The sequence below is a fragment of the Anas platyrhynchos genome, chromosome 25, assembly GCF_047663525.1.
Source record: "Anas platyrhynchos isolate ZD024472 breed Pekin duck chromosome 25, IASCAAS_PekinDuck_T2T, whole genome shotgun sequence".
NCBI lineage: Eukaryota > Metazoa > Chordata > Aves > Anseriformes > Anatidae > Anas > Anas platyrhynchos.
Window position 1 is genome coordinate 2,939,531 of NC_092611.1, and position 27,942 is coordinate 2,967,472.

At 54.6% G+C, this 27,942-nt stretch overlaps 3 protein-coding genes across 4 annotated transcripts; all 3 read right to left on the minus strand.

The window, feature by feature from the left end:
• Nucleotides 1–2,395: 2,395 nt before the first annotated feature.
• CHEK1 (checkpoint kinase 1) lies at nucleotides 2,396–7,102 on the minus strand. Its single transcript, XM_027444326.3, has 12 exons — nucleotides 6,958–7,102; nucleotides 6,397–6,620; nucleotides 6,216–6,280; nucleotides 6,078–6,147; nucleotides 5,821–6,009; nucleotides 4,902–5,006; nucleotides 4,729–4,824; nucleotides 4,550–4,658; nucleotides 4,046–4,223; nucleotides 3,043–3,174; nucleotides 2,863–2,964; nucleotides 2,396–2,679 (listed from the first exon to the last, which is right to left on the minus strand). Exons 1-12 carry the CDS (start codon nucleotides 7,026–7,028, stop codon nucleotides 2,584–2,586), a joined length of 1,437 nt encoding a protein of 478 aa, XP_027300127.1. The 5' UTR covers nucleotides 7,029–7,102; the 3' UTR covers nucleotides 2,396–2,583.
• Nucleotides 7,103–7,250: 148 nt separating this feature from the next.
• STT3A (STT3 oligosaccharyltransferase complex catalytic subunit A) lies at nucleotides 7,251–16,204 on the minus strand. 2 transcript variants are annotated; one of them, XM_038167662.2, is made up of 19 exons: nucleotides 16,086–16,163; nucleotides 15,639–15,723; nucleotides 15,235–15,358; nucleotides 14,879–14,939; nucleotides 13,905–14,026; nucleotides 13,318–13,463; nucleotides 13,037–13,127; nucleotides 12,237–12,343; nucleotides 11,659–11,823; nucleotides 10,667–10,847; nucleotides 9,951–10,106; nucleotides 9,679–9,770; nucleotides 8,780–8,935; nucleotides 8,460–8,648; nucleotides 8,269–8,385; nucleotides 8,092–8,194; nucleotides 7,811–7,999; nucleotides 7,617–7,732; nucleotides 7,251–7,531 (listed from the first exon to the last, which is right to left on the minus strand). In XM_038167662.2, the coding sequence occupies exons 3-19, from the start codon at nucleotides 15,320–15,322 to the stop codon at nucleotides 7,493–7,495; spliced, it is 2,118 nt and encodes a 705-aa protein (XP_038023590.1). In that variant the 5' UTR covers nucleotides 15,323–15,358; nucleotides 15,639–15,723; nucleotides 16,086–16,163; the 3' UTR covers nucleotides 7,251–7,492. The 2 variants fall into 2 exon arrangements, with proteins under 2 accessions (XP_038023590.1, XP_038023589.1); XM_038167661.2 differs by lacking the exon at nucleotides 15,639–15,723 and having other exon boundaries at nucleotides 16,086–16,204.
• A 1,074-nt stretch (nucleotides 16,205–17,278) lies between these two features.
• Nucleotides 17,279–27,940, minus strand: EI24 (EI24 autophagy associated transmembrane protein). The gene is made up of 11 exons (XM_027444423.3): nucleotides 27,809–27,940; nucleotides 25,927–26,074; nucleotides 23,136–23,281; nucleotides 21,349–21,409; nucleotides 20,416–20,482; nucleotides 19,509–19,633; nucleotides 19,009–19,128; nucleotides 18,758–18,869; nucleotides 18,208–18,319; nucleotides 17,961–18,035; nucleotides 17,279–17,647 (listed from the first exon to the last, which is right to left on the minus strand). The coding sequence occupies exons 2-11, from the start codon at nucleotides 25,966–25,968 to the stop codon at nucleotides 17,488–17,490; spliced, it is 1,020 nt and encodes a 339-aa protein (XP_027300224.1). The 5' UTR covers nucleotides 25,969–26,074; nucleotides 27,809–27,940; the 3' UTR covers nucleotides 17,279–17,487.
• Between the last annotated feature and the right edge of the window lie 2 nt (nucleotides 27,941–27,942).

Below are 27,942 nucleotides of genomic sequence, written 5' to 3' on the forward strand. Positions count from 1 at the left end.
CCCAGGGTTTTGGGTTCGCAAATGGGGCGCTCGCCCCCTGCATCGCCCACCGCAATGCCCAGCGCGTGGGGCTCAAAGCCGTGGGATGCCCCCAAAACCATGCCAGTGCTGAGGAGCAGGGCGGGAGGATGGCACGAGGGGAACAGCACGGGGCTGGGCCCAAGGAGCAGGGCTCGCAGTGCCCTGGGCTGCACGAGGGTGACCCCGGTGAGGATGCCGCGGGTGGAGGCACCTGCCCGCAGCCCCCGCAGGGCTTCCTCGCCGCGCTTTGGCCGTGCTTCCCTTCCCGTGGCCTACTGGAGAAAGCAGAGGGATAACAGCAGGAAAATGAAGCCAAACACCCCAGGAGCGAGGGGACAATCGGCACCGAAAATAACCCTGGTGAGATGGAGGGAGCTGTGCACCGGGCAGGAGCAAGGTGGAGCGCGAGCCCTGCGCGCCCTCAGCCCCGCAGCCCCATGAGCCCCGCAGGTGAGAGGCGCCCTGTGACCCCCGAAACGACCTGTTTATAGCCAAATCAGCGGCATGTAATGGGTGAAAAATGCATGGGGGGGGGAGAAGGAAGAAGCCTAAACATTTTTCGCCCCCCCTCCCCCAAAAAAAAGAAGCCAAACTTCTTCCTTCAAAGGGGACAAACTTCCCACTTGTGCAATGAGTTGTGTCTGTCCCAGCCCCCCAAAAACCTTATTCCCAGGGCGCTCCCAAAGCTTCTTCCCCCCCCCCCCCCAAATACAAACCCCTGCCAAGCCCTCCAGGGAGCCCGGGGGGAGTGAACCAGAAAACCCTGTATTCAGCCTAATTATCCCCCCCGGCTGCAATCTGTGATCTCTGGGACAATTAAAAGTGCTTAATCCCAGCTGAAAAGCAAACAAGGTCGGAGGCGGCGTCTTCCTGCTTCCCCCTCGCCCGCTGCCGGGGTCTCGCTCCCGGCTGCAATATAAATATGCAATTAAAAATCCCCAAAAGTCCTCGCTAATTGCTCTGCCAAAGGGGGGGTTCCCACCGAAATAAATAAAAAGGTCTGGGGCCAGGACAGGGGGTACTAAAAAATAAGGGGGGGGGGGTTGAAATAAGTGAAGAGAGCTTTTTCCACCCCAGTAACTGAAGCCAAGGCAGCTGCTGGGTTTTGGGGATAAATTGTGGTGTGTGGAGACATCTTGGGATGCTTTTTTGGGGGAGGATGCTCTTTTTTTTTTTTTTTTTTTTTTTTTTTTTTTGAGTTCCCCAGGGGTTAATCTCCAGTCTTTCTCTCGCTCCAGCGCTAAGGACCCCTGGCAGCTCTCAGCTCGTTAACCCCGCTGAAAAGCAATTAGTGAGGCTGGAAAACAGGGCAGCTGCTGCCCTGAGAAAAGGTGGTGTTGGGGGGGGGGGGGGGGGGGAGGTGTCAGCCCTGAGCCCCCAGCCCCAAGATTTTTGGGGGTCCATTAACGGGCTGCTTTAGGGCGACTCAGCTCTGTGAAGATCCCTGAGCAGGCGTGCTGGCTGAGCACCGCTGCGCCGTCAGTAGGTTTCAGAGTGAACGAGCCTGTGCTCCGCCAGGAAGCCACTCGGTGCCAGATGAGGAGGGTGGGTGTACACAGACATCTTGAGCGCATTAATCGCTGATTTAAAGCAAAGCCCTGCGTCACAGGATGCTGAAAAAATGCTGATGGGGCAATGCTGTGAGCAGCTCGAGCCAGCCTGAGCACACATCCCCACCCCCGGCATTTTTTGGGGTGATTTTCAGCCAGATCGGTGCCTGGATGAGGAGAGCACATGGAGAGGGACCTGCAGGCCCCATGAGACCTTAGCCTGCAAGGGAAGGGCTTTTTCTGGAGGGTAGAAGACATGCAAAAGCAGCTTTTCTTACTACAGGGAAACATCTCCTTCCTCTACCTCCCTGCTGTTTGCGTGGGGCGGAGATTCCTCCAAACCATCCCCAAAAGGCAATGTTGCACCCCAACCACCCCCAAAAAGATGGAATATACTGCACCAAGAGCCAAGCTTGCAGAGTGGCGGTGCAAAACAGCCCCCGACCCCAGAGAGGATTTTGGCTGCAACTCTCAGGGACAGGGGTAACAAGTGATCCCATTGTTGGTTTTTATTGAACCCATTTCCCTGCACTCTGCCAGAGCCAGGGACCTGCATGGATTAAATGCGGGGCTGTACAGACAAGCCCCACCTTGCAATTTAGGGACTCCCCAGCACCCCATGCTAGTTGTGGCTGGGCAGGACCCATCGCAGCCACACGGATCCAGACCCCTTGGCAGGGTCTGGCTCCCCCTTGCACTCACCCAGCCAAGAGGAGCCGTTCTGGGTGCCCACCGCCTCGCAGCCCAAACGCAAAAGCACTGCGATTTTGGCCAATCTTTCCTAAATCCTTTCCAAGGAGCGCAGCCGCTCGCAGCCAGAGGAGTTGCTGTTTCATCCCCAGGCTTTATTGAACCTTTAAAAGCTGCGGCCGGCACAGAGCTGTGCTGTGTCCTGCGGGCACCGTCCCCAAGATGCTCGCAGCATGGGCCCTGGCGTGTGGGTGCTGGGGGGCCCTGCAGAAGCCCCCTGGGGCAAGGAGGAGGAGGAGGAGGAGAAGGAGGCAGATGGGGCTCAGGTCACAGGCGCCCACACTTTCTGGGTGCTGACAATGTCGCTGAGCTTGCCTTTGATTTTCAGGAAATGCCGCTTGAACTCCAGCCCGTCGCCCTGCACAGGGAGAGAGAGTGGCTCGGTGCCTTGCACCCACTGTGCACCACACTGCACCCCCCCGTGCACCACCTTGCACCCACCTTGCACTCTCTGTGCACCTCCTTGCACTGCTTTGCACTTCCCTTGCAACCTGCCACGCGCCCGCTGTGCACCCACCTCGCACCCACCACCAGCACCCACCTTGGAGAGGCGGAAATCCACCAGGATCTTGCTCTCCATTTCCACCAGGTTCACCTTGAAGATGAGCTTGTTGTTCCTCCTGTCCGTGGTGGAGATGGTGACCTGCAGGCGACAGTGAAGGGGGAGCCATCGGGGGGGGGGCTGGCAAAGGCCCCCGTCCCTCCATGGCCCCATCCCCACCTGGTTGGTGCAGCTCCTCTTCCAGCCGTAGCCCATCTTCTCGCAGACCTCCTTCAGGCTGCGGTAGGAGCCATCGGCGTCCAGCTTGGTGAAGAAGCGCGTCATCCTCTTCACCAACCGCTGCCACGGGCTCTGTGGGCACAGCACATCCCGGTGTTATGGGGGCTGCCAGGCAGCACCCCCAGCACCGCCGGGCTGCGTCCCGATGGGAACGCCACCAAGCTGCACTCCTGCGCTCACGGCTCCCCACTTCCACCCGCCCCAAACCCCGGCCTTGCTGCCTGGCTGCAAGCTGGTGCACCCCCCTCCCCGCATCCCCAAAAGTGCACAAACGCAGCAAAGTTGCATCTTTATATGGGAAATATTGGCAAGCTGCACCCCCTCATGGCAAACACGGCGAGTTGCAGCCTGGTACAGTAAATAGCACAAAGTGCAATCCTGAATACTGCTACGTTGCAGCCCGAATACTTTAAAGAATGCAAACCTGCACCCCCAGTGTTGAAAATTTGCTCCACAGTACTATAAATCCTGCAACGTCACATCCCAATTATTACAAATGCAGCAAACTGATATATAAATATGCTGCAAAGCTGTACCTCCCAGTACTACAACGCTGCATCCTGGCTATATAAATGTTGAAAAGCGACAGCCCCAGTATTGCAAAGCAGAATCTGATACTGTAAATACTGCAAAGGTGCACCCTGAGATAATAAACATGGAAAAGCTGCACCCCCAGAATTGCAAAGCAGCACCTTAGTACCAAATGCTGCAAAGCTGCACACCATATACTGCAAAGTTGCATCCCAATACCATAAACACTTCAAAGCTGCTCCTCAAAATACTGCAAAGGTGCATCCTGAAATGATAAATATTGCAAAGCAGCATCCCCAGTGCTGCAAAGTTGCACCTTAGTACTATAAATCCTGCAAAGCTGTATCCCAAAGATTGCAAACTTGCATCCCGATATTGTAAATACTGTGAAGACGTGTCCCAACAGCAGCACCTGCGAGGAGCCCGGGGTGCCGAGGAGCTGGCTGTTGACCAGCATGTGCTCGGGGCAGGCAGGCTGTGAGAAGCTGATGCCCTGCACAAGCTTGTCGATGCTGCCCGTCCCGCTGTCCCAGAGCGCCACGCCGGTGCCAGGCTCAGGCTGCGATGTGGAGTAGCTTGCCTTGTCCTCGCTGAAACACAAGCAGAGACGGCACGTTAGTGCCTGTAACTATCACAAACAGTGACGCCAAGATCGCAAAGGGGACAACACTCGACTATGGGAACGGCACCAATAGGTGCAATTTATACTGTAGGATTTTGCAGGACTGTCTCTGATTGTGCATGCACAAGCAGGGTAAGTAGGGGTTCACGCACGCACCAGGCTGGTTTCCTCCACAACACCTCCTGCTTAACAGAGTTACAAGGCACGCAAGAAAAGCTCCTGCTCGCACAAGGGTGCACGCGTTGCAAGGAGGTGACGTGTGGCAGCTCCACATGCATTTGCAAGCTCGCTCACCCGAGCACGCCCTTCACTGGTGAGAAGTCCATGTCGGAGCGGACGTGCTTGGAGAAGGCGCCAGGCGAGTCGGTGACACCGCCCGAGGACACGCGAGCACGCTTGACACCTGCCAGAGGAGAAATCCAATCACGTGTCCCGATTTGGGGTGGAAAGCACGTTTTCCCCATGCCCCTTACCCTTCTTCAGGGGCTTGCAGTACCACCGGTCCTTCTTGATGTCGGGGATGGTGATCCTTGCCGTTGGGCTCTCCGTCAGGATCTTGTGCAGCAAAGCTGAGGGAAATGGGGCAGAAATAGCAAAATGCTGCGTGGCACCGGGTGCTGGGCCCCGCTGCCTGCCGGCTGCCTACCTAAGGGTGCCGAGTCGATCTTCCTCCAGGGCGGGAGGTAGGTCTTCCTCTCCTTCCAGTCGCTGTACTCCTGGCAGCTGTCGCTGGGCTGATCCCAGGGCAGCTCTGCCGGCAGGGCAGACCCCGCTGCGTTAGGGCAGCATGGCCCTGGCCGGTGCGGGGCAGAATCCAAAGGGGAGAAGCGAGGGAAGGCCACGGCCAAGTGGGATTTGCAAAAAGGGCTTTTGCAAGGGAGCATTGATAAACGCTGTATTTCCAGGGTGTTTTTAAAAGGGCGTGATATGCAGAAGCGCACAGCGCGCAAAGAAAGGTGTTCCAGTGTGCAAAAGCCCGGTGGTGTGCAAAAGCCTGGTACAGCACCAGATAGGACACCACAGTGATCAGCTGCACAAGGCATCGCTGCTCTGCTCCACGCAGCGGGTGCTGCTGAGCAGCTTTTGCTTCTCACAAGAGTTTGGGGTGAGTGCACGGCCACCCATCAGCCAGGGATGGCTGCAGGTGCACCAAAAAGCCGAGAATTGCCCCATGCAGACGGCAGCGCTGGGCGGCAGCACTGGCATCGAGCAGTTCCCAGCTCTCCTCTGTGGCCACCTCTCTCCAGGCGCTTCGTCCCCTTCCCCTCTGCATTTCCTCCACCTTGTACGCCCCGCCACCTGCATCCCCACGCACATCTCCTGGTTCACCCTAAGCATCTCACGGATGCCCCTGTGCATTCCATGCCCCCCCTGACACGTCTCACACATCCCCCTCCTGCATCTCACACGTCCCTCAGTGCACTCCGTACGTCCCCTCTATGCACTGCGCACCCCTCCACGCGTCCCGTCCCCCCCCATGCATTTCGTTTGCCTCCATCTGCACTTCCCACGTCCCCACTGCCTCCCACCACTCCCTGCGCCCTCTGTGGGTCTCACGTGCCCACCTCCGGCCAGCATCGCTGTCAGCACCACGCCGCACGCCCACACGTCCACAGGCTCGGCCCTGAACTCGGGGCGACGCAGCAGCTCGGGGGCCACGTAGGGCAGGGTGCCGCACATCTTGTTCAGCAGCCGCTCGCGGCCGTTATGCTTGAAGACGGTGGCCAGGCCAAAATCGGAGATTTTCAGGTTGTCTGGGCAAAAAGAAAAAAATGGTTAAAGGCGGACAATCGGGGGGCACCAGGCTGCCCCTGGCACGCACCTCGATCGTCCAGGAGCAGGTTCTCTGGCTTCAGGTCCCGGTGGGTGATGCCCATGCTGTGCAGGTAGACCTGGGGAAGGGGAGCAGGGTCAGACGAGGCGGGGATGTCGCTGCTGCCACCGCCACCGCCACACTCACCACGCCGGCGATCAGCTGCTGGAAGAAGCGCTGCGCCTCCGGCTCTGGCATCCCAATATCTGGCTCTGCAGGAAAGCAACACCATGGGGACTGGAACCGCAATTCCCAGCTGCGCAAGGGACAGGTTTTTTAACACAAGGCTTTAAAAACATGCAGATGTGTTTCGGAGCACACAGCGTACCGATGCGGTCGAAGAGCTCGCCGCCACTGCAGTACTCGAGGAAGAGATACTGCGTGGCACCCTCCCGCCGGTGCCCGTAGAACTTGACAACGTTCTCGTGGTTGAGCATCTTGTTGATGCAGATCTCCTTCTTGATGTTCTCCGGGCAGTCAGCCGCCCGCTTCATGTCCACAATTTTGACAGCCACGGCTTCCTCCGTGCGGCGATTCACCGCCAGCTGCACCCTGAGGGGGGGAGTCAGGGGTGGGCGCACAGCAGCGTGCAGGGGGTACAAGGAGAGTGCACAATGGGTGTGCAGGGGGGGTGTGCAACGCAGCGGGCAGGTAACAGGCAATGCGCGCACAAGCAGCCAAGCAACAGGCACACGGTGAACGTGCAAAGGGCACGCAGCGATCTTGCAACGGGCAAGCAGTGGGCACACAGCGGGCATGCAGGAGGTGCGCAGGGGGCACGCAGCAGCCCTGCAGCAGGCCGGGGGCACGGAGGGCGAGCAGGGGGTGTGCGGGGGCCCCGCCGCGGTGTGCCACAACCCCCCCCCCAGCCCGGCCCGGCCGCACTCACTCCCCGTAGGCGCCTTCGCCCAGCGTCTGCACCAGGTCCCAGTCCTCCACGAACGGCACCGGCCCCGCCATGGGCCCCGGCCCGGCCCCGCCGCGCGCCCCGTTCCCGCCGGCGCCCCCGGCCCCGCCCCGCTCTGCGCGCGCAGCGCCCAAGCCCCGCCCCCGGCCCCGCCCCCTCCCCAATTTTCCCGCGAAATGCCCGGGGAACGGCAAAACCCCGCGACCCCCCCGGCCCCGCCCTCTGAACGGGAGCAGTGGGAAAAAAAAAAAAAAAAGGCAAAGACAACGTTTGGGTCGTTTTTCTGTAATTCCCCTTTAATCAGCCCTGGCGAAGCCGTTCCTCCTGATTCGGTGAGTATAAAAATCCCAGCCGGGCACGCGGGGCAGCGCCGGCCTGGCTCCTCCTGCGCGTATGAACGGTATAAAAAGAAACAAAAAAAAAAAGACAACCCCCAAAAAAACAGAAAATCAAAAGTATTTCTGCTTCACAGGCAAAGGCTGGGTCAGTGCGGTGGTTGGCTCGGGCAGCGGCGGCTCTACGTCCTGGACAAGCCGCGGTTATCCAAATCCTTCACCTGCAAGAAAGGAAAGGCTCAGCTGTGGGTGTGCTGGGGTGGAATTCCGCCTTGCCCCAAACCCGGGCTCGTTCCACCTCCATACTTTGTATATTCGGACCAGCCAGTGCTCTGTGGTGTACGCCTCCTCCAGCACGTCCAGCTCAAAGTCCTTGTTCCCGATCTCAGCGTTCCTCACCCGGTCGTAGCCCGGCGGCCGCTCTGCAAGGGACAAGAGGCAGAACTGTCCCACCACGTCCCTCAGGCCTTTGGGGCACGGCGGTGGCACCGGGAACTTACTGGCCTCGGTGTAGACCTGCCCAAAGCGGTAGTAGCACATCTTGTACATCAGGCAGTTGAGTAGCACCGGGGAGCCCTCTCGGTCAACCCGGAACTCCCCCGTGGGGGTGTAGTAGTCGTGCTCCTTGATGTGTCTGCCCGTGTCCGTGCTGCCGCCGATGCGCACCATCCACAGGAACTTGTTGATGTCTGCAAGGCAATGGGGGTGGGGGGGGACACCACATTGGGGGGTCAGAAGCCAACAAGGCACTGGGGAGGGGGAGGGCGCTGCGGGACCTTACCGTCGGAGGAGTACCCAGTGAGGCCACCAAATATCACCAGCACATAGCTGACATCCAGCTCCCTCATGATCTCGTAGGCTTTCTCCTCCGTCGATGCCATTGCCTGAAGAGGACACAGTGGCTGTCGCGCCATGTGGAGCCCGTGGGGCAGCGGGCACACCCAGGGCAAGCACCTACCTGACCAACGCGGGAGATGTGCGTGTTGTTCCAGGTGTTGTTGTCCACCAGGATGGTTCGGTTGGCCATGGCAGTGATCTGGTAGCCGTAGTCCCACCAGGACATCACCTTGGCGTCCTGCACCCAAACACCACGCGTGCCATCAGTGCCTCAGCAGGTGCTGCCACCCACCGAGGCTGACGCGTGGTTACCTCTGGCGTGTTGTGGCGCAGCCAGTAATAAGCCTCTCTGAAGTCGTCAAAGATGATCCTGCTGCCATCCCCGCCACGGGCAGACAGCACGATGGACGGCGAAGAATACGCCTCGCTGGTCACCCAGGTCGAGTGGAAGGTGTAGGTGATGAGGAAGAAAGCCATGACCAGGATCATGCCGCTGGCAACCTTGTAGAGCAAATTGGCATCAGCACCCCAGGAAAGAGGCCATCAGCCTCTGGTACTCATCCCCACCAGGATCAGTGGCCACTTTCCTCTTCCCCACAGTTCTCCCCGTCACGAGCTGGCCCAACACTCACTTCATTTTTGATGGGGTAAGTGGAGTCTTGCTGCTTTTTGCTCTTCTTGTCTGGTCGGCTGATGTCCAAGTTCTTCATGTATGTGGACAGCACCTGAGAAACCCCAATGCCGGAAAGGATGCACATCACTGGGGCCAGCACCAGCATCAGACGCACCTACGGGCAACAGCAGGACAGTCAACACCTGTCGGAGAGGAAAGCTGGGCAGAAAGCAGAGTAACGGGGAAATTACATGCAGTCCCTCATCCTGCACCTCAAATTCAGCAGTAACTGCAGCCCCGAGAGAAACCCATGGGTGATTTTTTTTAGAGGACACAGACTGGAGGACACGAACTTCTGCAAGGGAGGTTTTCTGAAGTCCTCAAAGTCAGCCAACATGCAGAAATGACCTAAATTTAACAGCCGTGGGCAATCTTTAGGATTATTATGTGGAGCCAGGAATTAACAGATGCCTCCACACACAGAAATCAACTTATATTAAGGACTTGGCAAGAGTGATAAAGGGCTCATAATCAGCCGTTTGTCTTCAGTCCTGCCTGGACACCTGGAGAATTTGTTTGGTTTTGCAAGTCAGCTATGGGAGACCAGGAAAAGCATTCATCCACTCCTCCCAAGAGCCAGTCGCAGACCGCAGTGCTCAAAAGGACACGCATTAATGCCCAAAACAATAAGTTTTGCAACGTCACGTTCTCTCACTGCACAGAGGAGTACATAAACCAGCTTTAGGGAAGGGAGAAAAGCCTCATGAAAGTTTCAGCTGGCTCATGGAGGAACAGACATTACCAACAAATTCAAAAAAAAAAAAAGCCAACTCCATTAAGACCATCTCATCATCCTGCTCTTGCCCTGGTCACACCCGTGACAGCAGGTACTGACAGTCCGCAGGCAGCAGCCCTCACCATTACAGCAGAGAAGTACATGCTGGTCACACCGTACATGATGATAAAAATGCGGGCATCTGAGAGGTTACTGAAGCAGTAATAGAGACCAACTGCAAAGAGAACAGAGAAATAGGTAAGATTCGCCTCAGCAATCTGCTGCCTGAAACAAAACCCAGCTGGCAGAGGCAGGCAGCACACCATGACCTGCTTCTGCTCCACACGGCTTTGTACAGCAATTTAATAAACCTGGGGTATGCCTGAGGGTCCGACCACGGCAGCACTGGGCTCACCTGGGAACATGAAAACGAGGAGTTGTAGGTCAAAGTAATAGGAGGACCAAGTGGTGGGCTGGTGCTCCGAGACAGAGGCGATGATGGGAATGTTGTTCTTTGCATAGGAAGGATCCAGCAGGGAGTAGAAACGTCCCGTCCACGGAGAGATTTTCCCTAGCAAAGAGGACAAAGTCACGATCGATCCCAGCGCAGCACAGCCAGCAATGCCCATACATTCCCTCCTAAGGGAAGCATGTGCAGAGCTGAATGAGCAATTCTCATTTAACACCTCTGTTAAAAAACTGTTCCTCTGTCAAAACTCTTCTTTTAAAAAGGAAATAAAGTGCAATTTTATCCTGAAAAGACTTCTCCCTCATCCAACCAACACCTTGTAGCATCCATTACTACAGATCAGCATTCAGCTTCTGAAGCATCAACTCAGCATCCCCAGTGAGGTCTGAGTCACGGCAGGTCTCTCTGCATCTCGCACTACCCAACGCCCAGATCTTACGGCTGTATTCTAAATAATTTCTTGCTAATGAACAAACTGGGGCAAGTCCCATCTTCCACATTAGAGAAGAGCTTGCAGGCACTGAAACCACAGTGCAAACAAACAATGCAAAATCATGACCAACAGATTGCACACTCATAAAAGAATCAAAAGGAGGCAAAGCCAGCAGTGAAATGTGTTCATCATCGCCACGAGCCGGGCCTTGCCGGGGATCTCAGGCTACCTGTCAGCATCAGCACAGCCCCGATGGTGAGGAGGACAAAGCCAACCAGGGAGATGACGCTCCTGAAGAGGATTTCAAACTGCTGCGGGTTCAGCTTGCTGCGAAGGTAGTCTACAAAGGCATGGATCTGACACAAGCCGAAGACGCCAAGGGCAGCCATGTGCTCCGAGGAGAGGACAGGCTGCAGGCAGGGGAGAGCACAATCAGATACTACGCAGAATGACAGCTGAGTTGCACCCGATACCAGCTTTCTTTTTTTTTTTCTTTTAATACTTAAACAAATCACTTCTCAGCAAAATCACTGCTTACGTCATAGGAAGCCACCCCCTTCCCATAGACAGTGAACGGCACATCTGGTGCAAGTCACTTTCTTATGTCAGCTTTAATTCCCACATAGGAATTCACAAGAAAAAATAACTGAAAGCCTAACCTCATGCTTGTGACCTCTCCTCATGTTTAATTTTTTAAGCCCCAAAAAACTGGATTCTACGTGCCAGGTTGGTAAAGGTGAACAACAGGCAGTACTTTAAACTGGTTTTCTTGAAAATGGAGACGACTGTTCAGAAAGAGCACGCATTTTTCCTGCTGTATTAAGATGCATGCTGGCGTGAGCAGTCCCTGCACTGAAATGGAAACTTTATCATGAACGACAGCCAGTGCCAGGAAGGTTATTAGCAGCTTATCACTTTGAAAGTCATCCAGCCTTACAACCTGCCTTAAGTCAACAATAGCAGTACAGCCATGTTCTCACTCTGAAGAAAGGCTGCGTTTCAAAGGCAGGGAGGCACCACCAAAAGCTGGTCACTGCCGATGTTGCTTTTTGTTACAACAAACCCGTGTAACAGCACCTAGACTTAGAAAGTCTGTCTTACCCACTTACAAACTCCATGACAAAGGCAAGAAGAGAAACCAGATGCCAATTCACAGTTGTTCTGCTACAACCCAACAGAACTACAACCATCCTTGTATCTCCAAATCCTTCTGTTCCCCACCTGAAAGCCAACAAAGGAGATCTGCATAGAGAGGATCGTTCCCAAGCAGTAGACAGTGCAGTAGGCTACGTATATCCTGTGGGAGAAGCGTCCGGTCAGCATCAGCACAAGAACGTGCAAGGGGATCAGGTTAATCAGAAAGACGTAGCCACCCCATGAGGAGACCTGGCAAGAGAAACAAAGAAAAAGCAAGTTCCAGGGCTGAACACACTGCATGGCAGGGCTCAAACAGAGCATGTTTGATTTTCCTGGGGTCACACGCAGGACTTTCACTCGGCAGTAACCCTGAGATCCACTCTCCCCAAGGAGGACACTGCTAACAGTCACGGCTGTCAGAAGCCCAGATTTTTCAATGCTATTAATAAAACCTTGCACAAAAAATGCTGTGGTATTCAGTTTTGGTGAGTGAAGTTAACGAAGACAGCGTTCGTTTCATTTTCACACTAAGTCCCATACAGAGGTTTAGTTCCCTGAATGCGCAGACACAAGAACTGCATGCTGCATACTTTCAGTCCCCATACCAAGAGCAGTCCCCCTAGAGTCAGAAATACCTCGGTGCCATGAAAAGGAACACTCACCATGTAGAAATAGGCAAGAGCACACATCGCTGCCCAATAGATAGAGCCAGTTTTGACAGCTTTGATCCACATGTAGTAAGTTAGCAGCATACAGAATATGGCGATACCTGGGTGGAAAGACGTGGCAAGGTCAAAGCAAGCTTACATCTGCCTTGAAATGTCATTTAATCGTCATTTAATCCCTGGGGCACACCAGAACACTCAATCACATTAAAAAAAATAAATAAATCTTTTTGCTGTTTCACCAGAAGGTGGAACAGCACCTTGCACAAAGAGCCAAGGAAAATGGTTTCAGTGTCTGGTTTCTAGATTGAAACACAGTGACATTTGTGTCTTAATCTAGGTAACAGCTTACGTGGCCTCTTCCATCTATAGCAGCTAGCCTGCCTGAACACACTGACTCCTTACGTGGTCCCTAATAGCTCAGCTAGTGGAGAGGGACCGGGATTTTCCTCTGCCCTAGGTGGCAGCAACAAGATTGCTGCCTCTGCCAGTCCCAAAATCATTGCCGGAACACAGACAAAAGCCTGGGGGAGCTGCTGAACAGCTCTAATGCTAAGCAGTTTGTGGAGGTGGCAAAACTCTTTTTGACTTGCAAACAAGGATATTTGGGGAACTGGGCGTGGAAACACTCTCCCTCCTCTCAACCAGAACAGCCACCCATCTCAGAGCAGTGCAGTTTGGTTAGCACATCACAGGTCTGGCACGGTTCCTTGTCACATGCTGCAGCACCTCTACCAGCAGCTCCCAGCACAGAACAGCCATTAAAGGTTTCCCTGCTCTGGTTGCCACAACCTCACCTTCATTATCGTAGGATCCAGCCACGGATCGAGAGATGTATCCAGGCACAACTGCGATCATGGCAGCAGCAAGGAGTCCTGCGCCGGCATCCTGGGAAACACACAGAGGGTAGAAAAGCCATCAGCCTTTAAGGTTCTGGTTATTTACACACAGACATGCCTCGAAGAAATGAAAGTTCAAAATAGATCTTCCATTTTCCAGGAGCTGTCAGCTCTGAGCAACAGTCTTCTCTACAACAGCTAGCAAAAAGGCACGCAGCATACCCAGATCTTCCCCATACCTTGAGTTCTTTGGTGAGGTGGTAAGTCACTATGGTGGTGAAGGAGGAGAAGAGGGGTGCCAGGAACACACAGACATTCCGGATGTCGATGGTGATGTGGAAGAAGTGCAGCACGTGGTAGATGGCCGCCGATGTGATCATCAGGCCTGTGGGACAGACACGACACCGTCAGCAGAGCTCTTCTGGCTGGCTGGCAGCACCAGGGGCTGTTCGGTTGCCATTCGAGCAGGGCCAACAGAAGTTGTGAAGGGACAGAGCAGAAAGGAGCTGCTGCCTGGTGCACCTTGACGAAGGGCAACCCCAAACTGCCCTCCTCTCCCAGCTGGTGCTCTGAATTAAACCCAGATGCGTTTAAGTGGAGCATGACACCGCCCAACTGCTTCTGAACCATGGAAGCTCTGCCTCGCTGCGACCAGAATTGCATTTTGCTGCTAGCGGGTGAGCGGAGCAGTCTGATGTGCTGCTCCCTGCACAGAGCAGCTCCAGGCACCGCTCTGCTCCACATACTCTAAACGCCGCTCCCAAATGCGCACCCTGACAACTTTGCATTGCACGAGGTATGTTTTAGCAGAAGCCTGCTGGCTTACCTGGATAAATGGTTCCACCAATAATCCTGCCCAAGGGGTACCATGCTCGGTCATCAAACCAGTTGTGGAATTTATAGAAGCCCTCCTCTGCCAGGAATCGCGTCGTGCGGTAGTTAAAATACCTGTAACAGCAAGAAGCACTGAGCACCTCCGCACCCAGACACCGGTGTGCTGACTGCCCACGGCGCCACACGTTAAAATCTCAGTTCTTAAGGAGCATTCAGGAAGCGGGGCAGCTTTGTGCCACACTGCACACCCAGCAGTTAGCGGGTTGTAAGAGAAACTCCTGATCAATTAATGTGGAGAGGAAACCGCTGTGCCTGCCGTTGGTGGTGAATGCTGCCCATGCACCTGGTGTTTCTGCAGCAAGCCACGTGTTTGGGCAGCATTCTCTGAAGTCTATGGGTAAGAGAGCGCTCTGAGGGCTGGCCACGCATTCTCTGGGCAGATGGAAGCCTCTTTGCCTCCAGGCAACTGCACTTTGCCACACGCCTTTGTTTTAGTCACACCGAGACACCATCAGAAAGAGCAGGGCCACAGGGGATCCTCCACCCATCAGTGTGGGCACAATAATTTTACTCCATTTCCCCTCTGCTGCAGGGTATCACCTTTGGTCCTAGCAAGTTTAAGAGTCATTTTGCAAAGGTCCCTGGCTTTTGATTTAATCAGCAACAACCCTGGGACAGCAATGCAGGTGGTACTAGGAGCCCTCCCTCCAGGTTCAGGTAGAGAACATCCCCAGCCCGGCATTAAAGCAGTGTTGGGCGATCACCCTGACTTAGATCCAGGCTCCAGAAAGAGTGCTGGGACCTGAGAAGTGAATTTGGGGACAGGAAAACTAAAACGTTTGTACTGAACAAATCCTCCATCCCCAAAGGGGAGCAAACTGACACCAGCAAGCAGCACTCAACATCCACGTGCTCTGTAAGAGAAAAACCCAGCAGGCCCCGTGGAACGAGAGAGAAGACACTTACGGGTCAAACTCATGGATGACACTTTCAAAGCGTAAGACAGAAAAAAGCCTTGTGGAAAAAGCTGCAAACACAAAAAAAAAGACAGAATGAATCTTCAGCATTTGCGGGGCCGGAGTTATGTTAGGTTTATCCACTTTGTCACTGGATGAAAATTGTTTCTGTCTTAAACTGGTCATTGGAAGGACGCGGTTTTCAAAGAACAGATACTAAAAGAATCACAACTTTCACTGAAGTCATGCTTTAAAGACAGACGGGAGCTTGATGACCTATGAAAGAACAGAAGGAGGAACGGAGGAACGGGGCAGTTCCACCCCAGAGTCCCAGCAGCCACCCCCTGTGCCCGGGTGCAGACTCACACAGCACCGCTGCCATCGACAGGATGAGGAGCTTCAGCAGAGTGTCCTGCTTCTCGTAGGAGAGCCGGAGAAACCCCAACTTGGTCATTGTCACATCAAAGGCAGAGAGAGGACGCGCGAACACCTGGACAAGAGCAAGGGAGGCGATTAAAGCCGAGCCAGCCTGCGGCCCCAGCACAACTCCAGGAGTTTCACAAAACCAGGCCCTGAACCAGCTCCTGCTGCGGGCGGCCAGCTCCCTGCAACCACACCGGGAAGTTGCACTGAGCCGCGTCCCCTGCCCCGATTCCTGCCCCGATTCCTGCCCTTGCACCCTGCACCCTCCCCAGAGCCATGTCCCCTGCAGCCCCCTGCCCTTCGTGCCCCCCTCCTGCCCCCTCAGCCCCAGCACAGCCGCTCCTCACCTGCCCCGACCCCCCTCCGAGGCCGGTTTCTCTTCTCCGGGCCCGGGCCGGGGCCTCCCCGTGTGCTCAGGCCGCGCTCCTTCACCTGCGGGCAGCGCAGCCCCGGGGTCAGCCCCCAGCAGCGCCCGGCCCGCCCCGGCTGAGCCGCACAGACCCCCCCGGGCACCCCGCGGCGCTTCCTGCTCGCTCTTTTCCCGTTTTTTTCCCGTTTTTTCCCGTTTTTGCTGCTCTTTCTCGCGGCTCCCGCTGGGGCCCTGCCCTCCCTGGGGGGGTCCCCGCGGCACCGGGCGCTGGGCACCGCGGAAGCGAAACCGCGGCGCGGCCCCAGGCCCCCGGCCGGGCTGTGCGGGGCGGGGGGGCCGCTCCCGGTACCGAGCCGGGAGCCCCCAGCCCCGGATCCACCCCCCGGCCCCCCCCGGTCCCCCCGCCCCCACCCGCGGCCCTCACCCTGGCGCCGCGCTGGGCCCCGCCGCCCCGGCCATCCGCCCCGCGCAGCCCTCCCCCGCCCGCGCCCCCCCCACCCCGCCGCCCCGCCATTGGCTCGCCCGGACGTCACTCAAGCAGCGCCGCCGCTTATTGGCCGGGAGGCGGGGCGCGCGGTGGAGGGCGAAGGGCGAGCCGCGGCCGGGGCGTTCCCATTGGCGGAGCGCGGGGCCGGCGGGGGCGGGAGAGCGCGAGCAGTGACGTGTCCGTCCCGGCTCGGGGAGCGCTAGGGCGGGGCGCGCCGGGTCACGTGGCCGGATGCGGAAGAGGGCGCCACGTGGGGGACGCCACGTGGGGGAGGCGTGGGGCGGGCGGGGCAGGGCCCGGTGGCACAGAGCTGGGGGGGGGGGGGGGCAGCACAGGGGGACAGGCACTGCCCCTGCCCTGCTGGTCACACCGCTTCTGACACAAGCCAGGATGCCGTTGGCCTTCTTGGCCACCTGAGCACACTGCTGGCTCATATTCAGCCGACTGTCCACCATCACTCCCAGGTCCTTCTCTGCCTGGCAGCTCTCCAACCATTCCTCTCCCAGCCTGTAGCTCTTCTTGGGGTTATTGCGCCCCAGGTGCAGGACCCGGCACTTGGCCTTGTTGAACTTCATACAGTTGGCCTCAGCCCATCGGTGCAGCCTATCCAGATCCTCCTGCAGAGCCTTCCTACCCTCGAGCAGATCGACACACGCACCTAAAACTTACTGAGGGTGCACTCAATGCCCTCGTCCAGATCATTGATGAAGATGTTGAAGAGGACCGGCCCCAGCACCGAGCCCTGGGAAATGCCACTAGTGACCGGCCTCCAACTGGACGTGACTCCATTCACCACAACTCTTTGGGCCCAGCTATCCAGCCAGTTTCTAACCCAACAAAGCCAAGAGCAGCCATTTTCTTGAAGAGAATGCTGTGGGAAATGGTGTCTAATGTCAGATTTCCCCTGAATTCACCCCAAAAACAGCCCCCAGAGCCCGCCCACAGCAGCCACCAGCCCCGCTGTGAACAAGTTGCTGCCCAGCCGGATTCCTCAAGTGACCCAGGGGAACGCAAACACTGGGGTTTGCAAATCGTCCATCAAGAGGAAGGGAGAGATGGCACTGGGAGAACACACACACAACTGCCCAGGGAAGGCAGTGACGCTAGAACACAAGCACAGGGAGCCCAGCTTTTCCAAACTCACAAAGGTGTTAAAAATCCAGACTTTTCCCACATTTCCCATCTGCATGCTCATGGGGGAACACTGTACCACCACGTGGGCAGGGCTTTGGGCAGCAGGGGACGTGCAGGCACCGCGGCAGGCTGCATCCTGCCACCCCTGGGGGCCTTCCTAGCAGCCGAGGTGAAGCCCGTGCCCTGTCACCCCACCGGCTGCGGCTCAGTGCCCCAGAGCAGGCTTGTGTTTGGCAGGAGATGGCTGGGGGGTCAGCAGCCGGTCCGCGGAGGCGCTGCTCAGGGTGGACTGAAGGTAAACGGTCTTGTGGAAGAGCCTGTTGCTGAGGAAAACCACCAGGGAGAAGAGACGGAGCTGGAAGTGGCTGAAAGGGAACGGAGCCGGTGAGCTTCCCGCCTGCCGACAGCCTGGGCTCTCCCTGATGCTACCCCCGCACTGAGAAGCCCCCTCCAGCCCTCGCACTGCTTGGGGCAGTGGCTGCCCAGCCTTCCCCTGGGGATAAGGGGAATTGACCCAGCTTTTAAGTGGGTACAGGAAGCCCAGCACTGCCATTCCTTCACGCTTCCACCCACCCACCAAGCATGGGTAGTCTCTGTTCTCCCTGCGCTGTTCCCTATTTACCATCCATTTGTCCTGGATCTAACACCAACACAGAGCTTCCCCAGGCCACTACTTACTAGGTTTTGCCAGGGGTCTTTGCTTCATTGGCGCTGATGATGAACAGAGGGAAAAGAATGGAAAAGAGGCAGCCACTGGAAGAAAAGAGAAAAGGCACCTCGGTTGCTTGTGGCCTCTGTGAGGACGTCTCTGGTGCTGTGGGTGAGGGTGAGGTTCTCTGATGCAGGAAAGGAGGCAAGAAGTGTATGGGCTCTGGGTTGGGAGCAGGCAGCTCCGCAACAGCAAACCGCCCTCCTAAAGACTCACCTGATGATGTAGGACGACTGCATCGCAGTGAGGAAAGCCAGTGGTAAGCCAAATCCAAAGTAATAGGGCCAGTTTCTCTCGATGTTGGATAACCGTTGGTGCATTTCAATTCCTGGTGAGAACAAAATCCCACAGAAATCAACCCACAGAGTTATCATGGTGGGACAAGTTCTTCGTTACACTTCAGCCCTTGTAAAAAAAATGAAGGAAAATGAAAAGAACGGCAAGCATTTCTTTTCAGTCTACTTCAAAGAACATGGAAATACTTATAACTGTTATCCAAAAGAGAAAATTGGCAGAGAGAAAACAAACCACGCAGTAGCAGCACGACAGAGAGCAGCAATAACCAGCAACAGTGCCTCCTCGCAGCTGGTGTGGGACTGCAAAGCAGCTTGCTCACTCCTTTGCCACACACAGGGCTCCTGTGGCTGCACACATCCTGCTGGCAGCCCACCCGGATGCTACTTGAGCAGGGAAACGGCCGCCTAGCAGCAAACATTTCAGCCCCGCCGGCCTTGCAGGCGGTGCCGAGAGCAGGGGCAGCACTCACCTTTGTTAAACCAGCGGTACTCAAAGCAGTAGAGAGAATATAGCAGCGACATGTGCAGGAGGCTGATCAGCTGGCCGATGATATCGATGGGGAAGAGGCTCACTATCATCCCCTGAGAAAGAAAAGGGCAGGTGAGCGAGGGGTGCTCAGGACCTCGGGGTGAGCAGTGTGCCTGCCACTGCCCCAGAGCACGGTGCGGGGTGGCCCAGGCAGGCGTTGGGTTGTTTTCTGGTTCGTTACTCTGGTCTCACCTGGATGAGGAACAGCGCCTGCAACAAGAGGTTAAACAACATGTCAGCAATGATTTTACTGACACTGGGAAAGGGATGAGGCTTTCTGCCAGAAACTTCAAAAGCTAGATCTGCAATGTCCTGCAAAAGAGAGAAGGGGACTTCAGTGAAAAGCAGTTAGGATGACAGACGATGCCGGTGAGCTGCAGTTGCCCAACTGAGAACACCCCCAGAGTCCCTTTTCAGGATGGGATTTCAGATTTTCTAAGATCCTTATGGCCAAACCAGGAATTTGCCCCCCTTCTGCACAGAGATGCCAAGATGGCAGATGCTCCACACAACTGGCTCATGCCATTTCTGGGCCTGACGTGCAATGTTTTATCTGCAGCCAAAACGCCATCAACATACCACCAGCAAAAGGGGCTGCAGGGTGCCCTGGGGATTTACTCCTGACTGATCAAGCTTTAACGAGGACGTTCCCATCATTCGCATGACACGCGGTCAATGTTCCCGTCACCTACCTGAAACCAGATGGCATTGACAACCTTACTGAGCACAAACAGGGGAAGGACCCAGAGGGCGCTGAAAATGGAGGTGAGAATGAACTCTAGCCAAGACCAGACATCACCGTGTAAGGAAGGGTCGCCTTTGAGAGATAGACAGGGAGAAAAGCACATTAGGAACCTCCTCATTTCAGATCACAAACCCAACAGGTCCATGTTAAAGTTTCCTGGCACAGCCATCTCTGCCATTGTGAAATACTCCTGACTGTAGCACTCAAGGAAAGGAAAAAAAAACAAAAAACATTTCTTCCTCCACCCACTTGCTTTTTATTTATTTGCAAAAATATTCTGCAACTACTGACAACTGTTGGGTACTGAGTGACAAAACCAACAGGCTAGATCCTAACACAAGAAGGGTTCAAAGACTGTCGTCAGCCCTTCCAGTCTGTTAGCAGAATTACCCATCTGTCTGATTTTCTATGGAACAATTAAGCACAGCCTTGCTTAGCACAGCCTGTGTGTGGTTTTCAAGCCTCATCCGTACATTTTTGCAGCTGATGACAGAAGAAAAATTTCCTTGTTGTTTCAAGAAAACCAAAGTGTCCAAGTCCCCTCAAGAAGGGTCCTTCCTAGAACCCATCCCACAAGTTGGCCCTGGTAAAACTTCAGGTTTCACCAAGATGTGAAACAGAACAGGGGAAGGCAAACGGAGGGCTGGGCCCAACCTTGAAACAAGCTGTGCTCTCACATCCTGCTGAACGAGGAGCGCGCCATCAGTAGGGTGCCCAGGAGGGAGAGAAACAATGCAAGGAGACAAGCGCAAGGAGCAGCTTACAGAACAAAGCCTCAGCAGTTTGGGATGAGTGCTGGGACTCCCACAGACTGCTGAGCACCCCTTAATGGACAAACTGGAAAAGGCACTTACCAATGATCTGTGCTGTGACTGACTGAAGTACGGGTATAAATACTCGGTAGAACAAGAAGAGACTAAGCTATGGGGAGAAAGAAACAACAAGAGTTCTTGGTGAGCCTTCGCACTTTCATTCTTGTGCTCTTTTCTGCCACCTGGTGCAGTGAAACCCCAAAACTTCCAGCTACACCCGTGGCAGAAATGCACCTAAAGGTACTACAGCCCCTTCCTGATGCCACCATGACTCCAAAGCCACACGGTCTGCCTAGCAGACAGCTTCCTGCTTGGCACCTAAATAGCTCAGCCTCAAATGAAAGCTTTATGTCCACATATCACGACAGCAAAGGCTGTAACTACTGATCTGAAGGCAGACCCTCTGCCTGCTCCACCTACGCCTTTATACAGGCAGTTATCCATTGGTACACAAGAATCTGTTTAAATACAGCCAAAATCTGTGATTGAGCACTTTCCTTTTAACATTTCCACAATGACTCCTCATACCCTGCCACAGTCTAATGGAAAAAGCAGCTGGTGATTTAGTAGGTTGCAAAATGTCTGCTCCATTAAGAATTTCCCTCTTGAAACATACTAACAGTCAGGGTAAGGCCAGAGCTGAGGAAATGACTGGAGATAACAATATTCAATTTGGTAAAGCAATATCCCAGGCTGCCACAGAGGAGGAGCTGAATGTTCAGGAGAAAAGCAGCCTCAAAGACCTGGAAAAGCAGGGTTTAATACGCAGGTTTCCCGAAAGAGTCCACCAATTCAGCCCTATACTGTGCCACTTTAAATACAGCATGGGGACCAGAGAGCATAACGGCTCCTCTTGGTTCAGCTTCTCCTACAGCCTTCCAGCTGCAGGGCACCACTGAAAGCTTACAAGCACTGGAGCAGAGCACTGGTTTCCACAGCATCTGAACACAGAAAATAGTAAAAATACCTACTTACCCAGAACACACCTCCGTTCCAGGCACAACACTGAAATATCCGGCTCACAATCCGGGGTTCACTGGAGAGCAATAGGATAGAGAGAAGCGAGAGACACACTTAGCTCCCGGGATCCGGACAAATGGCAACTGCTTCAGCCCCATATTTTGGGCACTGACGTAGCAGACACCTGAAAAAATTCCTCAGGTACGCAACTCAATGCCAGCAGCACACCTGATTTTATCTGAACGCTGGAATTCTGCAAGAAATCCCAGCGCAGACTTGCAGCAGGTTTCAGCCAGTGTGTGAGCTGCAGTTCTACAGATTTGCACCAGGGAGACTTTCAACCTTTAAGAATTCCCCAAATTAAATAAAATTTCCTAATTAAATTAAATAAAAGTAAAGGAGCCATGCTTTTATTTGGGGTTTCTTTAACATATCCTTGGAGCATCAAGTTAGAGAAACAGAATTTTAAGCATTTATTAAAGATCTCGAGCTTTGCTCTCCTCAAACTCTTACAAGAAGTTCTTGGAAGAGGCCACCAGCTGAGGGTGGTTTGCGTTTCTCTCCCTGCATATGACATATGTATATGGATACGCAAGAGAGAGAGCAGCTCCGTAGGACCCTATAGCGGACTTTTCCCATCAGTTTCTGCTACCAAAGGAATATTGTTACAAAGAAAAACAGCAAAAGAGGACTGCCCTGTCCCCCTAAAATAAACATCAATCCTCAAGGGCAGCACGTATGCAAAACTGCGGTCATAGGAGGGGTAAGCTAATCAGACATAGGAGACTTCTCCATCATCTTTAGACAAGGTCAAACTACCACTGAGCTAGGCAAAACAAGTTGTAAATAAGTTTTGAAAGGCACGTTACCATCCAAAAGTAACTGCAACAAATGCCAGCCCAACTGTAATCAGGCCAATTGAGAAACATCTCAGTGCAGTTTGGGAGTCAGACACAAGAATAGATGCTGGTTTGCTCCCACACGGATATAATTCTGGCATTTCCAGCCTTAGTGGATGCAACTGTTCTACATGGCTGCAGAACACAGCAAAGCTGGGAAAATGTGATACTTCATCTGCCCTGAACGCGTTACGTGGTTGAGAGACGTGCTCTGAGCAGGCTGTCTGCTGCTTCTTCCCAACTCCAAGTACCACCAACAGCAGCCATCTCTGAAAGGCAGCATGAGTGGTCAGTGTTCAGGACAAAGAGGAGACTTAGAAATCCACGTTCTTTTGGCTTGTACAGCTTCACACTGCAGAGCACGTACCTGCTACTGCAAACTGCCTGCATCCTCTCAGTTCTCCAACAGCATAAGGAGTCATCTTATCTCACGGTAAGAGCTCCAAAGTATTGTTACACAGAGTAGAAAAAAGGGCATTTCACATCATGGTTTTCCCACTTATTGGTTTTGCACTCAGTACAATTGGGTTTATGAATGGTGTTTCTACTGCAAGCCATCTGCAGATGTCAGCAGTTCAGCTTTTGCTGATGCTCAGGTTTCAGGTCTTTAAAGGTTCTGACACTTTCATGGAGATCTTCACAAGTGCGGGCAAAAATAATGGCTTTATTTCTTAAACCCCACTTACCTCAACTTCCCTTTTAGCCAGACTACTGTGATATGATGGGTATTTTGGAGAAAAAAAGCAGAAGCCCTGTCAAATCACTACAACTTGCAGAGGTTTTGCAATTCAGTGGGCTCTTCAAAGCTCTGGGCAGTTGCTCTCTCTCCCTGCCCTCAGTAGCCGGTAGATGAGGAGGAAACAAGCAAATTATCTGATTTGTGTCATCACGCCCCATACTCACTTCTCTTGCTTCCTCTCTTCCATGTGAAACCTCCGCTGGGCAAGCGCACTGTTTGCTCTCCTTCGCCTCTGCTCTTCCCTTTTCTGCTGGATCCGGGCATCCAGCTTGGAGATGGTGCATATGCCCCAGATGGAGTCCTTGATTCCCTGGGGACACAAGGAAAGTACGTCAGGCTTGCCATGCCCCAGAGGGGGGAGGAGCAGGACACGGCTGACCCAGGCCATCTGAGACCTCCTGGTTACGGAAAGGGACATAAACGCACGCTGAACTCATGTGCACAGCACTGCACGTGTGGCTGCTGCTTTACCAGCTCCTCTGTTGGGGAAGGGCTGGCAGCCCAGTACAGAAAACTAACAAAGAGATCTCACAGGGAGGGGGCTCACAGCACAAGGAAGGAAGCGAAAACACTCCCAGGACAGCAGCGCTGTGACGCATCCAGATAAAGCAATCTGGAAACAAAGCTTTGCTTTCAAAGAAATGCTAGGCGTGCTGAGCAACAGCCAGAGAGATAAAAGATAAATGGATCAAACTCCAGCTCAATCCAGCTGTGTTTTATGCCAGCCACTCCTCACAGAAGACTCTGGGCTTTCACTCTTGAGAAGAACGAATAAAACCTCCTCCCAGCTCCTCCTCAGGGTGGAGGTGGATTTGTATCAACACTGCCCTTACTCAGCCCATACTCCCAATCGAGGCTGGGGAACCCTCAAGCAAGCAGGAAAGGGATCTGGGGGGAGAGATGAGGGAGCAGCCCCTCGCTTACATCGCTTGTTGCCCTCAGATGGGAGAAGGGCGAAGGCCAATTACACTCTCCGGTGAGAGGAGGTAGCCAGCACCAAGGCTCAGACCAGCAGCTCTGTCTGTTTTCCACAGCCTGGTGACCTAAATCACCACACGTGCCAGCAGCTTTAGGAGCAACACTGGAAAGCCTTTTTTTTTTTTTTTTTTTTTTTGTCTAAAGGTGTGATTTCTCATCAATCTCCTCTATTTATAACCCTGGCAAAAAACAGAGTCAGAGCTTTCACAGCCCATTTTTTTTTCTGTCTGGCACAATGCACTTCTTCCCCTGCCAGCATTTCTAAGGCCAATAAAATATAATTATAGAATACTTCGGAAGTGCAAAGTCCCTGTGGCCTGACTGTACGAGCTTGATGCTTGTTCCTTTACAAATAAAAGCATCTGTCTTTGTCTCAGAAACATTCTCACATCAGCCACATCCGTGTAAGGCTCTGGGGAGCATCTGAAAAGATTTCCAGTGCAACTTCTTTTTCTTTTAATGACAAATTTGCCACAGCTGGCAGGGTGACTGGTGCAACTTCTACATGTGGGTGACGTTTACTGCTGCAGCAATGGCTGAGCCCTGTGCACATCACTGGTGGCTTGAGGTCGAGCTGCCTGGAAGGACGGAGAGGGCTGGGAAGGAGACGAGTCAGCAGGACTCCCACCCCAACAGACACCGCGGGCACCTTTCACAGCCTTGCTGCCACACAGCAAGCAAAACTGTTAGTAGAGAAGTGCCCCAAAGTAAGTCTCTGCCTCACTCATCTGAAAGGCTCCTCTCGCAACCTGCTAGTGCTCCACAGGCAGCTATTTCCAGCCCCAGCAGGTATCATGGCCACCATCACCAAAATCTCACATCAAAACCAAGACCATAAGGACCTCAGGGGTCCAGGACAGTGTTACTGCCCAGGTGGCTCACACACCAGTTCAGTCTGTGGAGTCCTTGATGTAACAGCGGAGACCTTGAAGCCATGTACACGTCTGACAAACCGCAGAGCAAGCTGCTGCTCGTGCCCGACGAGGTAGGAATTAATTACACGGGTTGCTCTCCCCACTGCCTACAGATGGTGCGAAAGCATCACAAAATGACACGGGTTCTTCCGCTTCGCACTGTGGCCAGGGCACCACAAGCCTTCGCTCATTTAACTGATGAGTGTCTGAAAGCTGGGTCTATCTCAGCATCACGTCACGAGGGTTTGAAACCCGCACTTACACCTGGGAGAGACAGCAGCACGGGGTAGGAGCGCTCGGCTCATGCGAAGCCTTGCTGCCATTAAACAACCGTCCTGTTCATAGGGGCTACAAAGGTAACTGCTGCCTGAAGAAAATCTGTCCCAGGCTCAGCTTGCCCTTTGTAACAGGCACACAGTAGTGGGAAGTAATTATTCTAGGAAACACAGCTCAGGGAGCATGTATCCTACAGCCCCTGCACCACACCACTTCTACCTGTCCTCAGCGAGCAGAAAGCTCACCTCCAGCACCCCTCCTTACAAAATACTAACCTTGTACGTTTTTCCTTATGAAATCAAGAACTGACCTATCGACCTGCACATATCGGGTAATTTTGGGTAGGACCCACTTATGACAGGGAAAAAAGAACATCAGGAGAGCACACAGCACACCAGTGCTGGCAAACAACAGTGGTCAGCCGTACAGTGCTCACCTATGTTTGGCAATAACTCCCCAAGCCCACGCTGCACTTCTTTAGGATGCTGGCACTGTCCTAAAGCTGGCATGAAATTAATCCTTCCTGGGATGTGGGACAGAGAACCACTTCCAAGAAGCTGGGCAGCCAAAATGACATCAGTTGGTTTCTTCTGACAGCATTTTCCAGGGTATTGAAACGATTATTGAAGATGTCTTCAATTAAAATACATCTGGAGCCCCCTTTCTTTCAAATTCTGTAACGTCCCCTCCAGTGTACGGGAAGGAAGGCACTCCCTGCAGCAGACCCACCATCCCCACAGCAAACAAGAACAGTCCCTGTGACGCAGGACGCGGAACGCAAACTTACCCTGACCAGGTCATGAAGGAAGGTTTTCACACTATCTGCCATCTTGACTCCAGCATCACCTCTGGTTCCAAAACTATCAACTACAGGGAGAGGGGAAAAGCCGAACCCAAGCCTCTCTCATCATGGAGAGGTGGAAAACGGATGGAGTCTGTGGAGAGAGCAAACACAGGACTGTGGCAGGCACAAACAACACATCTCGGTTGACGCATCAGTCTGAGCACGGTAATTACAAGCCAAATCACACCCCAGCAATCCTCAACAGACAGAAGTATTTGGCCACACCAGCAGGACGTTTCACCCTCTTGCTGGCATGTCGCCTGCTGTTTTCTGATTGAGAAAGCACCTGAGTTAGAAAACACAGCCAAAGAGCCACATGCTATGGCCACCGCACAAGCGCCAGCAGGAGGAAACGATGGGAAGGTCGAAAATGCTTCCCCAAGCTGAATGTCTCCTTCCAAAGGCTGGACAGTCCCACGACAACCCCAGCAGCTCTGCTTTACACTTCTACAGAAAGATCTTCACAACAAGCCTAAGCTAGAGCGCGTGGCCAGGACAGGCATCCAGTGCTGGAGTGCTGTGCAACTGAATGAAGCAGGAAGAAAATTCCCAACTCACACTCTGCAGCCTCCTGAACCAGCTCTCCAGCAGATTAGCAGCAGCCTCATCACCACCATTTCACCTCCATCAGCTCCCCTCGGCGTGCTGCAGGGCTCCAAAACCTCGGGCACGACACCTGCCCGAGCAGCCCTGTGCATGCCCAACCCCAACACCAGCTCCTGAGCACCCAGCTCCAGCTCTCAGCAGCATCCTACCAGGCAAGGACCCTCAGGCACACAGCGCAGGGGGGATCTGCCCTGTTAGATTTGCAGCATCTCACGCTAACAACTCATCCTGCAGAGCCTGTGCTCCTAAGCACCAGCACCTGTCTCAGAACAACACGATGTGCTGTGGGGTGCTGGAAGGGAAAGCTGGCACAATGGGGCAGGGATGAAGCCCAGCAGGGAACAACGTCCTGCACAGGGAGCAAGGGCCCAGAGCCAGTGACAGGCACCTCTCGGTGTCAAACATCAGGGCCTGGCAGGAAGATCCAGCAGCAGAGCAGCTATGCTGCAGGTGGTTCGGGTTGTCAGCTCAGCCTGGAAAAAGCGATCTCAGCAGGAAGGTGTAGGCTGAGAGGACAGTCATGAAACACGCACGGCACTGCTGGCTGCTCGAGGAATCAGGTAGGTTCACCAGGACAAGGGGCACGAGGATGCTTTCTGCCCAGTGCCACGAGGCTGCTGATCCAGGAGCGACACCCCCGCAGATACACCTCTTTTCCCTTAAACACATCCCCTGTGCACGGCTCCTTTAGCGATTCTATTTGGTTATTTTTAAAAGCACCCAGGCGGGGTACCAAGGCAATACTTTCTGTGCCCGTACCCTTACCCAGGCTGTTACTACGGATGTCTCTTTGGCCAGGTACAACAGCACCCTGGCTAAACACAACCCAACAAGCCTGAATTTAACGCCTCCGCGCCCCCTCCTCCTCGGGGGCCAGGTAAGAAACTCAACGAGCACCCGATAGCGGAGGGCTGCTCCTGCACTGCCTCTGCCCGTGCCTTGCGCTCCCCCCACAGCAAGCCCCGATCCCACCACCGCAGAGCGCAGAGCCCCCCCCAGTCAGAGCCAGCAGGCCCCAGGCTCGGCCTCCCCCCGTGAGGCAGCTCTGCGGGCAGGCCGCGAGCCCCGCAGCCCGGCCCAGCTCCCCCCGGGAGGCAGCGGGGCCGTGCCGGGGGGGGGGGCCGGTGCCTCAGCGCCGACCCCGCAGGGCCCGAGGGCGCCTCAGGGCCCCCCCCCCGGGGCTCGCGGCCGCCTCAGGGCCCCCCCGCCCCGCACTCACCGCCGGGCCGGGCCGGGCCGCGCCGAGCGGCTGCAGGGCCCAGCTCGCGCCGCCCCGGCCGGGAGGGGAGGGGAGGGAGGGGAGGGGGAGGTGCGCATGCGCCGCGGAGGGAGGGAGGAGGGAGGGGGGCGGAA